Source organism: Adiantum capillus-veneris, chromosome 7, assembly GCF_014529385.1.
Source record: "Adiantum capillus-veneris isolate H3 chromosome 7, ASM1452938v2, whole genome shotgun sequence".
NCBI classification, from domain to species: Eukaryota; Viridiplantae; Streptophyta; class Polypodiopsida; order Polypodiales; family Pteridaceae; genus Adiantum; species Adiantum capillus-veneris.
Genome location: NC_140937.1, coordinates 159,278,556 through 159,292,484, shown reverse-complemented (window position 1 = coordinate 159,292,484; position 13,929 = coordinate 159,278,556). Strand labels below are relative to the sequence as shown.

At 45.5% G+C, this 13,929-nt stretch overlaps 1 protein-coding gene across 1 annotated transcript in view; it reads right to left on the bottom strand.

Annotated features, from left to right (window-relative positions):
• LOC147454929 (protein ROOT INITIATION DEFECTIVE 3-like) overlaps positions 1-9,368 on the bottom strand; it is a 54,329-nt gene extending 44,961 nt beyond the window's left edge. Inside the window, exon 1 of the mRNA XM_086516755.1 lies at positions 9,237-9,368. Coding sequence (XP_086372881.1) covers positions 9,237-9,357 — 121 coding nt within the window. The 5' untranslated portion in view covers positions 9,358-9,368. The remainder of the gene's footprint in view (positions 1-9,236) is intronic.
• Between the last annotated feature and the right edge of the window lie 4,561 nt (positions 9,369-13,929).

The following is a 13,929-nucleotide window of genomic DNA, read 5'->3' as shown; positions in this document are numbered from 1 at the left end:
GATCCTCATCTCAGTCTTGATGACTACGACTTTCAAAATGTTGAGATTCATATTCGACCTTCTCATGAGGCAAGCACTTTCAGGGCTTGATGTGACCGCCCACACCCTCCCTAGTTAGACTTTAGACTTTTTTGCCTCTTATCATTTGATATTTGAAGCCCTTGAGGAGTGTACTTATCTACTTGTATTTGTGTTAGGTGCAGCGGAATGAATGTTGTTTTTCTCAAGATTAGTGATCTTTATTGCTCAAGGTTCCTTTTAGTTCTTAGGGAAAGAGAGAGCTTTCCGTCTTATGGAGAGTGCTATGATCACGAACAAAGTGAGTGGATATTGTGCGTGCAAGTGAATGAGACTGAGAGAAGGAGAGAGAAGAGATACGATACCCGAGAGGTTGTAAAACCCTCCTCCAAAGGCCCCACTCTCGTCTCGGCGAGAGTGGTCTATTCTTTGATTTCACAAAGGTGTACAATGCGTATGCAATGGACTATGCAACTTGGTCTATGCCGATGACGACGACGACAATGACAATGACGATGACGATGACGATGACGATGATGATGATGATGATGATGACGATGGCTGAAATCTGGGATCTTCTTGATGCTGAATTTCTGGGGCTGTCTCAAGGCTAAAAATGGACTGTTTTGGGCTGCGTTTTCTTGGCTGAAAATGGGGGTCAATCTGCTACCTTATTGGGGTGGTTCTGCTACTGTGTCCTGGCTGAAACGGTGTGGATCTGCTGTGGATAAAGGCTGAAAGCAAAACGCTGATGTGGCTGAACACAAAACGCTGAAATCTGCTGTTGGGCTGGCTGGCGTTTTTGGCAACAAAAACGCTGGCTGAAGTGTAGCAAAAACGATAATGCTGATTTGGTTCTATCGCGGGACAAACACCGAGGGCGGGCTGATCTGCAAGGGACTAACGCCAGAAGGGGGGGAGAACTTCAAGGCGAGGATGCTCTATGAAAAACGCCAAGGTGATGGGAGGTGTGGCGATGGGGGGTCATGAGGGGTGTACTGCTGAGAAGTTGCCTATTGAGCGGGAAGCTCCTGCTGCCTCTTCTGCCATTTAGTGCTAACTTGGGTTTGCTTATATAGAAACTTAGCAAAATTGCCCTACCTACTTTTGTTGGAAAGTCACTTAAAAATAATAAGTGAAAATCCCAATAAATAGGAAAATAGGCTAAATGCACTGGAAAATTCCCCTAACTGATGCTAATGGATTCTGATGGGAATTCCGATGATCATGCTGTGTGCAACCGGAGGATATGCATCTATGCTAAGTGATTGGGCATGCAGGGTCTACGTGTTGGGGTTAAGGCCTATGTGCCTTGACCGATCGCCCAGGTCATGGGCGCCCGCTCACTGTTACCCTATACTTATAGTGAGTATACTGTATAGGGGGAGCTGCCACTTCACAGTCTCCCTACCCACATCGTGTGTGTCTCCTTCTCTCTCTCTCACTCTCCGTCTATGGTGCTCCCCGATCCCCTTCAATTGGTATCAGAGCGAGGTTTTGTGCTTGTTGTTTTCGCGTCCGCACGCGCGCGCACTTTCAAGAGTGCAAACAGGGTTTCGACTTCGGCATCGGCAAATTCAGCTTTCCGAGAGCGTTTCCACCAGGCGTCCTAGAGTTTTACCCCCCTTTCGAAGCTATTCGAGCCATCAAAAACCTCATTCGAGCTACGGTTGAGGAGCTGCATTTTTCAGCCCTCTTTTGGCAGTTTATGCTGTGTTTTTGGGTCGAAACGGAGGTTTTTGGCATAGCTTTCACACCCGGACTTGGATACATGTGATCCAGGAGTCTACCTTGGGGTTTTGGCATGCTCCGGACGCGCTCGTCATATCAGAATTTTAAAATTCTGAACACTGAATTTTCTGCAGCAGCAGTTGTTTATTGTGTGTCGAGGAGATATGAGAGTGATATTTGCTGCAAGTTTCCTCACAGGTGGGAGGATACGATGTATGCCTTATGTGGTTTGATGCTCAGGGAGACTAATGTGATTGCATTTTGAGCTCGGCAATGTATGCCTCGAGCATGTTTTTTGGCGGTCACAGGTAGAGCAGATATTTGTGTACTAGATTTGCAGGTGTTTGCAATGATATATGCAAAGTGTGGAGATTGGTGCATGCATTTGGAGTGCGGTTTGATGCGCTTTGGTTGCTAATGGTTTTGAGCGTGCAGTCAATTTGGTTACTGGTTTTGTGGCCGTTTTACTGACAAAACTCTGGCGAAATTTTCCCAAGAGTTTTATGCGCATTGTTGGTGCGATCGAGATTGCGATTGCTTATAGCACTCAGGATTTGTGTGCAGTGTTTTTCCTTTTGGGTGGTGCATTGCGAGCATGTTTTGCTCTGCTTTTTTGGTCTTGAGCTGTGTGTGCTCGGCCATTTGGAGCTTCCAGTTTTGACTTCCGGCTATTACAGGTTGAGTCTAGTACTCCCACAGGTGTTGCCATTTGCAGTTGAGGACATCTTCTACAGTGTTTTGACTTGCATACCGGTTTCGACACAGCAGGTGTCTTGAGCTTTTGCTTTGTGTATGCTTTTGTGGGATAGTGGTTGGAGATTACTCGCCATAGTTTGTGATCGAGCTTGGCTCTCACATTGACAGGTTTTGTCAGTTTGGTGTTCTTGTACCCACTCTCGTAGGAGTGAGGAGTTGTGTATCTTTCTTTGCTTGAGACAGTGGTTTGCTCTCGGGCGGGAGAGTCTTGTGATCTCGAGCATTGTTTGCCACAGGTTTGCAAAGCTTATGCATGTATGTGTAGTGTAGTTTGATGCGCATTGATTGCTCATTGTATTGAGCTTGCAGGACACTGGTTATTTTGTGTTGATAGCCATTGTGCGTCGAAACTCTGGCGAAATTTTCCCTGGAGTTTTATGCGCATCATTTATGCGATCTAGGTAGAGATTGCGGATTGCACTCAGCATTTGCGTGCGGTGTTCTCTGCAGGTGGGAGATTTGTGCATGTGTATGCATGGATATCGCATAGTGTGGGCTTGGTGATTAGCTCACAGATTGCAGTGTGATACTAGAGCAGGCGAGGCTTGTATTGACATTACGGGAGCTCTATTTTGGAGTGTGTCTCACAGGTTTAACATTGTGTTTCTGGCCATATTGGTAGACAGTTTCCAGGTGTTGTTGGTGAGGTGGTTTTGCTTTCTAGTTTGCTACATTGTGCTCATGGCAGAGACAGGTGATCGCTCAGATTATTATCTCTCCGAAATGTACATGTTTGATGGGTCAGACTTTGCGGCATGGAGAGATTGTATGCTTGATGCACTGACACAACAAGGGTTGCATCGACCATTGAGTGGTGATGCAGGTAGACCTTCAAACATGTCTGACGATCAGTGGCGGGAGCTAGAGGAGATGGCACTATCTACGCTCTCTTTGCACCTTGCGGAATCTGTATATGCTCTTGTTACGTATGAAACTACTTCAAGAGCACTTTGGCGCAAATTACATGATATGTATGATAGATCTAAGTCATCAAGGACTCGTGTGAGACATGTACATTCACGAGTACGCCGACAGGTGATATGTTGGTATTGTGGTCATTCTGGACACATTAGACGGCGTTGTTTTCCTCATATGCGACATCGTAGGAGACATGGCAATCTTAGAGATGTATGTAGTGATGCCATGGACTCAGTTGCTTTGACAGTTGAGGCAGATGTAGTGTCGGAGTATACTAGTGACGGGGATGTCACTTTTACCTCGAGCTATGCACGAGATGCTATACATGTGGATAGTGCACTCCCTTCGCAGTGATTGCTAGACGCAGATGCTATGTTTCATGTCACGTCGCATCGTGAATGGTTTTGTAGCTATTCTAGCGGGATGCTTGGCAGTGTACGTTTGACCGATAAATCGGTGCATGCGATAGCAGGTGCAGGAGATGTGGGACTATCATTACCGAGTGGTGCATCTTACTTGTTACGACATGTGCGCTATGTACCAGATTTGACAGTGAGTTTGATCTCGATTGGTCAGCTTAGAGACTGTGGATGTCAGATTTCGCTACGAGAGGGAGATTTTGTGATGCATTTGGATTCGCTCGTGATTGCGAGAGGTGCCAGGAGTGATACAGGTTACCCATTGCATGTGGATCACGAGAGAGACGGTGTCGTCTCTGTGATCTTGCAGCCAGGTAGAGAGCGAGAGAAGGCGAGTCTCTTTTGCTTGTGGGTTGCAGGATGCTTTGCATGGAGTGCAGAGCAGTGACCTTGTTGTGAAGGTTGCGTCTACAGATGCACAGGTAGAGCGGGACAGCTCTAGTGAGTCACAGCAGGATAAGTCATCACATGTGATGACAGAGATGACTCACATGGATGCTGAGATGTCGGCTATTATGGAGTCGTTTCTGGATATGCTTATGCCAAAGCTTGATGCAGATTCAGGGCAGATGGATACTCTTGGTACACATGTGATATGTGGTGGGCACGAGGAGTCACTCCAAAGCTCGGAGTCAGAGTGTCATGGTCTCTATGATAGGGGACAGGATTGCCATGAGTTGAGTTCTAAGTTGGAGGTGGCAGAGGTTGCTAGGGTTGCATCAACGTTCGGTGTCCTCATGTCCAAGATGCTGATCTCGAGGCCCGACATAGCAGCTGCAGTGGGAGCATTTGCAGTAGGGTTGATTAGTTGTTCGATGACTGATCTCGGCATAGAGGATAGGGAAGGTTTGCAGGTATTGGACCGATACTTGCAGGAGTGCATGAGCTCTTGTAGACTCTTTGCAGAGCTTGGAGCTAGCTCTGTGTGGCTTCCGCAGCGGGATGTTTGTCTATCACTAGAGCCGGATGCTCGAGAGTCAGTGGGCATAGGTTGAGAGAATATCTCACCTTCTATTAGTTGTACACTAGTAGATCTTGCTTAAAGGCACATTGGCCTTTAAGTGGGAGGTTGTTGGGGTTAAGGCCTATGTGCCTTGACCGGTCACCAAGGTCATGGGCGCCCGCTCACTGTTACCCTATACTTATAGTGAGTATACTGTATAGGGGGAGCTGCCACTTCACAGTCTCCCCACCCACATCGTGTGTGTGTCTCCTTCTCTCTCTCACTCTCCATCTGTGGTGCTCCAAAAAACATTGGCCTTTAAGTGGGAGGTTGTTGGGGTTAAGGCCTATGTGCCTTGACCAGTCGCCCAGTTCATGGGCGCCCGCTCACTGTTACCCTATACTTATAGTGAGTATACTGTATAGGGGGAGCTGCCACTTCACAGTCTCCCCACCCACATCGTGTGTGTGTCTCCTTCTCTCTCTCTCTCCGTCTGTGGTGCTCCCCAATCCCCTTCACTACGAATAGACTCACAAAAGTGCCAGATCACTGCTAATCTAGACTTGAGTGAACTGACTGAACCCTGTTGTGATGTAGCTTGTCCACGGACACATAGGGTTGGGATGTGTCACGTGACAATTTGCCATCATGCCATCGATGTTTTATTGATGTATTTTGCTATTATAGGTCATGTTTCGTGCCTATTTTGAAGTGTTGTTAGCTCTATGGGACATATGAGTTCAAAAATCTCTTTGGTCCCCATTTCTCCCAAGGACAGGTGTTAGAGTGAGGGTTGTTCTGTGGCTGTGCCCGGCCGATGTGAGGTTGTTCTCTCATGTAGGGTTGTGTTTAGCCATGTTTAACTTGGGTTTTGTCTTGGTTACATGATCTATAGTGGTCCTGCAGGCTGGGAATATTTTTCCCCACTCTTGGCACAATTCTCCCCTTGGCCCCATGGACATCCCATGCCCTTTTCCCACTCTCTCCCATTATTTCCTTTTTTACTAGGGTCGTGAGGGCTGAGCTTAAGTCGAGCAAATTCCTCGAGGCCCTATATAGGCAGGCAAGGGGGGGTCCCCTCCTTAGGTATTGCATATCAGCCCAATCTAGGGCACCCTTCCTTAGGGGCCCCAGGGGGCAGATCTTTGCCAGTCGCCAAAGGGCAAGAGGGAGAACAACCCAATATTTTTGGGCAGCCCCCATGCTAGCGTTTTGGGCAACCCACCGCGACCACATGATGCAGATGTGTGGACACCAGGCCAGCACATGCCCTTGTTCTCCACAACCGTAACACTTTCCCTCCTTGAAGTACTTAGCTCGCTGCTCTGCTGACCACTGAGGGCCTGAAGGTTTCTTTTTCTAAAGCTTTCCCCTTCTTCTATTACCATCGTTCGAATTTTGTCCGGTCCGCGATGTCAAAAGTTGATCAGTAGGATACGTAAGAGTTCTCGCGTGCATTGCAGACCCTTTGTTTGGCATGCCCCATTAGCTGTAGCATGGACTCGGACTTCTGCAACAAACAATAGTCCTGTATCTCTTTAGGTAGACCACAACAAAATCGCTCAATCTGCTGCTTAAAGGTGATCTTTAGAAGAGGCCGGTAGAAAAGTATTCGAGAATCTCTGGCAGTAGAAGTGTGTAACAAACTGCTGACGTGTCAAAGCCTAAAGAATGGAGCCAACTTACAAATGCCGGCCGAGGGGCCTAAACCCTAAGAAGAGCAAGTAATAAAAGAAGTCCTACCAACTTATGGGGACCCCGTCCGATGGGGCCCCAAGTGACATAAAGGATTAAAATAAAGCAGGACTTGCACACGCAAAAACTGATGACGTGGCAGATTTTCCAAAAATTGCGCTGTCATGATGGCGTGGCAAGCTGTACGGAATTCCGCGTTTTGCGTTGGTTGATGACGTGGCAGGCTGTAGGGATTTCCGTGATTTACGCTGGCAGCTTTTTGGCTTTGCTTTTGGACCAAAAGCTTTTGAGTTTTAAAGGCTTTTTACTGTAACTGCTTTTCAAGCCAAGGCCTTTAAATATGAGGCTAGGACTCAGTCTCTGGCATGCTTCCTGGAGAAGGTGTAGAGTCTGGAGTACTGGCTTGTACTATGTTGATGCAATATAAAGAAATACCAAAAGGGGCGCCAAGGTTTGGGGCCAATACTCTCTGGGGTGGAATTCCGCCACTCCATGTCGTGTGTGCTCTCTCTATTTCAGTTCAGTTGTTATTGAAGTGCTAAAAGTCTGTTCAGTCTGTTCTTTTCTTGGCACGTGGTGCCCATCTTGTGACAAGAAGTCCAATGTGTCTTCCTTGTTCATCCGTAGATGATTCAAAGTGGTGATCACGTCACATTCGTACTCCTGAGTGAGCCAGGAAGAGGTAAAAATTAGCTTGAATTGTAGCCACTTCATTGGTGCTTCCCTCCGTAGCAGTAGGGTAGACCACCATGTTTGCACATTTCCCTTAAGATAAGACGCTGCTCTCCTAGCTTTGGAGTGCTCTGAGTAAGCGTCCTCTAGAGTAGGCTATGTTGAACTCTTGGATGAAAGCAAGGGCCTTGTGGGTATCTCAAAAACCCGAAAAAGTACTCAACAGTGCTCCCAAGCTCATCTGCTTGAGACTTAGGCCCTGGCAACTTATTTATAGGCCCTGGGCCTCCAAAAGTAGTGTACATGAAAAGTCTAAAAGCATCTCGTCCCAAAGCCTAGCACCAAAAGCTGCCAGCACAAATCGCGGAAATCCGTACAAGTGACATGTTAGCAGCCAGCGCAATTTGTGGGATGTCCGTAGAGCGCTGCCACATCAGCAATCCTTACACAAATTGGAATCCTTGCTTCATTTTAGGGTTCTTGTGTCCCCTGGACCCCATATGACAGGACCCTATAAGTTGGACCAACTTATAAAAATAGAATCTTTCATTTTTGGCCTCTCGGGCAAGTTGTTATAACTTTATCTGCATCTTTCACTAGGGTTTGGACCTCCCTCTGTCTGGAGTGCGTCCAGTTGGCCTTGCCACGTCATCACTTTGTGACAACCTATGTGTCCTCTTGCTACTATTTTTGGATCGCCACTTCAACTACCTGCTATTTTAAATCTCCAAATCTGTCACTTGCTATTTCTGGATTGCCAAATCAGTCACCTTCTATTTTTGGTTCGCCAAGTCATCCACCTACTATTTTTGGGTCGCCGAGTCAGCCCCCTGCTATTTTTGAGCAGCCGAACGAACCACCTATTTTCTTTGAGTCGCCAAGTTAGCCATCCACCTACTGTTTCTAGGCACCCGAATCAGCCACCTATTTTTGGGTCACCAAATCAGCCACCGGCTCTTTTTGGGTTGCCATATCAACCACCTGCTATTTTTGGTCAGCAAGCACCTCAAGGTCCAGAGCGTGAGCACTTCAAGCTACTCAAGCTCCTCAAGTGAAGTTTGATTAAATTAGCAATTTGTGACACATGTTGCATGGACTGTAGTGTCGGTAAAATAGTCGCAGGAGCCCAATGGAGAGGCACCATACACGTCGCCATAGGATTAGCCATGTATCAAACAATATAGATTCTACGCCCGGAGGAGTAGAGGTCTCCTCCCGTAAAAGAGAAAGCACCTTGTGTGGTGCCAAAGATAGTATCTCTGATGAGAAAGCCAAGAATCTGTTAAAACTCGAGTTTACTCTTACTAGTGGTTCCTTAGGGGAAATACCAACCAGAGGAGCTTTGCCTTTGAGCTTCTGCTCTTTTCCAGACATGATGACATACCAAGGGTAGAGAGGCAATGCACAAGCAGAGAGACCAAGAGGAAAGAGATTATGACAAAAACACAAAGTGTGTATAACTACACTTGATTGGTGCTTAAATGCTTTGTGTAAACTCAAACCAATGAGGAGCAACCATTACCAAAATAGAAATGGCAAACATACGAAACACTTGAGAATGATATTGTGTTAAAAAACTTGAAAATGATATGTCCTTAAAATGCCTCCTTCAAGATCCTCTTGAGGTGTAGCTTGTAAAATTAACCCATGCATAATGCACTTAAAAGAAAAACGTAAAGTAAACTGTCATAAGAATTTTAAGTAGCAGACTTCAATATTCTCACCTAAGGTATTTGGGTGAGGAGCTATAGGATCAGTGATTGCGAATAGTGATATTTTTATAGGTACTTCCCCTTTTCTCAACAAAAATTGGCCAGACTTTAGATCTTATAAGTCTTACGTTTTTTAGAAGTGTAAGAAAACTTGAATTCCAAATGCAAAACTGCCGTGTGCTTTGACGTTTCGTGGTACAGATTATAGGACTGAGGTAATGCCTAATTGACCTATCATCGCACATAAGGAAGGACAGATTCAGGAAGAGGTCTATCAAGTGAAGACTTGACGTGGCAGCAAGGATGAATGAGAGTGTGTGACAGTTGGTTTTAGGATTTTAAAATAGCAAGCAAAGGAATCAAAATGCCAACCTTGTTCCATGCCCAAAAGAAGATGGCACCACCGGCTGATGAAGACCCTGGTTTGAAGACCTGGGACGAGGCTATGGAGGAACGGCCGACACAAGCAAGCGCATTGCGAGGCGAGGCACATGACTTGAGATGGGCGATTTCTGCCCCTGAGGCCAAGTCCCACAACGTGATACCTGCGTCGGCACTTGATGAAGCCACCACTATCTCGCCTCCTGCATAAGCCAGTTTGAACCCATCCACAAGCGGCCCGCAGGCCGCCTCCTTGTGCTTGCACACACAGACGCCCCACGCAGCTGTCCGCTGTTCTCCACTCTGCAGTCTCCCGAGAAATGGGTTCTCTCCCTTCCTTTAAGGCTTTGTTGTGCTGCCTGCACTACACCATGGCGATGACGGCAGGTAGAGGCGTTAAAAATGGAAGCGCAAAGACGGCGCCTTCCGTTTCCTTTGGAAGACCTTAATCAAACCATAAGTTATCAACCCATGCAAGAATTTCCCTAATTCTCAACCCATGCAAGAATTTCACAAGAATGTGATGCACATGTGAAGGCCGGGTAAGATTGAAAATTAGGCTGGTTCAAACGAAGGCTCCGGCAGCCCTTGTCGAATTCTTCTGCCTCCACCCTCCTACTCCTAGTTCACAAAGGGCGGCAACTCTCTGCTACCCAAAAAGTGTGCCTCAGCTTGCAGAAAAACCATGCTCGCATGCGATAGGCTATGGAGGGCATCGTCAGAGCGTCTCCGTCTCTCACGTTGAAAAGTGTGCAAAAATCCTCATCTTCCGAGGGGGGGTGTCACCCATTTTCGTGGTGGGTCCAGAGAACTCTTCGTCTCTTTCTTCCAATGCTCGCATGCCACTTCATGACAATGCCCCTGTGGATGGATATGCAGCCGCCCCGTCTGAACCGAGCCTTACACATATGCTGCATTTTGCAGTACTAGTACACAAACCACTAGTGAAAGGGGGGACTCACAAGCAATAAGGGCTGTATGAACATTACTTAACCACTACTCAAATTACGAGATGAAGTGGCAGGAAGGGCCATATGAGCATCGCCTAACAAGCGAGCTCGATGAGTAGGACAAAACTATTCATGAAAGTCCTTGTGTCACATCTAGAGTAATGGAATTCCAAGCAAAACCTTCTAGCGTGTCTTCAATCACTAAAAGATGTGTATTTCTTCTTTATTGGGGAGGAGGGGTAGGGAAAGGTTCCTGATCCCCAAGCCATCACATGGCAACAAACGGAGGCCGAGAGCCATGGTGGAAATAGCATTGCAAGGAAAGATCACCAGTAGACCTTTAGTCACAATCAAAGTTGGGATGGAAATGGGGCCAATACTTTGCCTCTGATTGCTATCTATGATAGGTGGAAACTCTGAATTTTGAGGTGGCAATTCTTATTATGAGTCGGCTGACTTTGATTACGACAGGACGCACTATTTTTTGAGTGCTGACTTGGCAAACATCAAGCAACTCCAAGCAGAAATCTACTATGTAGTGCCTATAGATTGGAGGGTGCATATGGTTTGCCCACAAAACCATCGACTTTGATAGACAAAGAGTATGCAACATCAACCTATTATGTTTAATAACATAGCATTGAAATAAGCAGATTATTTGCCATTGTTTAACATTTTGGGTAGGTCAATTGACCCAACCGAATTTTGAATCAGAAACTAAAGCGCTTTGAGGTTACTCATTCGTTTATATCACTTCATTTATATTTATGGGGTGTGTTATATAAAGTTAAAAAGAATAGACATATGCCTCCTTTTTTTTTTGTTCCAACTGCACAAATCCCATGCGAGTCAAAGCAAACATCCTTATGAGCGCAGAGGGTCGCCTAGCCACGCCAATCACATAGGTCAAGCACTCAACCAACCAAGCTAGCTCCTTTGGACTTAACAAATATATCTCCTTTTATGTCAAAAATGCGTAAGGATTGGGTAAAGCTCCCTTAATCTTCATGAAAAAGGGTCATATTTCCGTGACGACACCTTTTTTGTTCCATACATCACCTTTAAATATTCTTACTAGTATGTGACCCGCGCGTTGCCGCGGCTACATGTGCGTCAATTGAAGCAACCATTGTTCTCCTTCCCTTCAGTGGGAGGGCAAATGTGGGCAAATCCCTATGATTCATGTGAGCTTTTATAGCTCTTTAATACACTTGTGCATCAACCACCACTATAACTACTTTCTAGATGACAATGTATGACAACACACAAGGTCTAAGTGCCCTCCACATTCACATCAACCAATCACAAATCTATCTTTTGGATCAACAATATGACTAAGATCGAACAACTAATGAAGTGTAGTTACTCTCCACATTCTTGTGGAATGACCAGGGACAAATCTCCTTCTAGCTGATCATGCCAAGCTCCAACATTCTCCTCCTAGTCATGGCGAGTTTGTCCCCCCCCCCCCCCCGCCCCCCCGTCTCTATCTATGTGTGTGTGTGTGTGTGTGTGTGTGTGTGTGTGTTTTCAAGAATCATCAAGTCAATTTGAGGTCTCTTGGGAATGAATTAAGTAATGGGCTCCCTTTGCATGATGTCTTGTTTTAACATCCCATGTTTCTCTCTAAGGAGGCAGCGAATTTGCGATTAGGCTAGAGACGTCTCCCTCAGACAATTGATATGGGACCCTGCTGAGTGGTAGTGGCCCTCTAAATAGACTAACAGAGAGCTGGTATCCTTCTATGATTATAGTGTTTGCATTGAACGACGAATTCTTTAGATGCATTAGCATCCCCTCTCACCATCCTTACCAATCAAGGCATTGGTCATAATAGCAACTCTCCCATGCTTCTCTCGTGTAGTTTTGGTCTTGCATTTAGGGCATCACATTCGACTAAATCATCAATTTCTATTTGTTGGCACTTAGGATGCATGTACTAGCCATGAACCAACATGCCAACATTACACCACATAGTAGTAGAAGAAACTTTGACATTGGTATGCACAACCGATTTGGTGAGTAGTGTGTTATTTGCTTCTCAAAGGAAATATTCATGATGGGTGTGTGACATGGGGGTGATTTGCATGGCTATAGCAACTTTGTCTCTATATGTGGATAAATTTCAAAATTTAAAGGTTGGATTGCACTCAATCCAGCTAGCATGAAGGCGCATATTGTTTGTTTGTGTACATTTGGGCACCATTGGCACCTTAAAATGTAAGGGCAATGAAAGCAAAAAAGTTCACTGAATCATTTCTCTTTTCAAGAGTTTTGGGCATCATGCTAAAAGAAAGGGCATGCTACAAAATACACACACACATATACACACATGGAGCACACATGCACGTTCTTCTTTGAAAGAGAAGATTGTATTCAACCATTCACATGCTTGCCTTACCCATCTTTTATACCATAGCAGCCATTTGGCTTAGCTCCCACTCCCTTAAATGAGAGACAGAGCATTGAGGCACTACGTGGAGGAGAGTCTCTTTTTGTACGCGAATTATATCCCTTAACTATTTGAGAGTGCGAGCATCATACCCTATATGAGTCAGCTTTTGATCACATCAAACTTGCTTTACCCACATTTTAGCCCATACCATGGCCTACATACCTTTCTCTCTTAGCCACCTCATGGATTCAACTTGTTAGTGGCCACCCTTATATCCATAGTCTTCAAGCAATTTACATGTCGTACTTGGTCCCATAGGTCAATCTAACCTTTAAAGATAATCTCTCTCTCTCTCTCTCTCTCTCTCTCTCTCTCTCTCTCTCTCTCTCTCTCAGGCTGCATGTCTAGTTTGTAGTATTAAAATGAAGCATGTGAGAGGCTAAGAGCCTCGTCACGTGTACCAGCAAGCCTGCTTTTTGTCCGGGCGGCAGGACCCGGATCTTCTCTCTTTACCTATCTAATCATGGTAATTAAGAGCCTTGAAAGGGGCATAGCCTTTCACATGGTTGACTTGGTTGACTTTTAAGGCCCTCTTGGCTAGCAGGAACCTGCTCAAGGTCTATCTCATCACTCAATCAAATCAAGCATTTATCTTTGAAGCTACCGATTTTCTTGACTTGCAAACAAAGCTGGAAGGCTTATTAGCCGTTCCAGTGACCAGGCTCTAAATGAAAGCAAAATGACATGGAGACAGTTTTACAATGGAGGCACATGCATGGAGGAAAAGGGCTCACATTAGGTATGCAACACCAAGGAGGATTCAAATGAGCAAAGGATTGCTAACTCCAAGACCAAGGCCAATACCCTCGACTGGCAATGATTATCCTCCAATGCAATCACATCAGTGTTTTGGAAAAATAATTTTTCAAACATACAAAATTGCTTTCCTTTAATTTTCCAAGAGGAAATTTTGAAAATTAGGTTTATTTTGCAGGTTTTAACACTATTTTTCTCTATTTTCGGGCAGAATTTCTCCTTTTTCCCTTTCCCTCAACCGCTATTTTTGAAATTAAAAACGGCATGATATTAAGTTGAGACACATTTTTCCCAAACACTGAATTGAAGACCCGCCTTGCACGACCGTTGCCGTGAGCACTGTAGCAGTAGGCAATGCCACTTGTCCCCTTGTAGAACCCCTTTTTTCTTGCCTATGTCAGGAGTTTGAGATGTAAAAACTTGGGAAAGCTAAAAAGCTTGGATGTTCACGTTGGAGCTCTCAACATTGTAGCATCCGCTGACTTGCCAAAAAAGACAAAGAAAGTTCTCTCTCTCTCTCTCT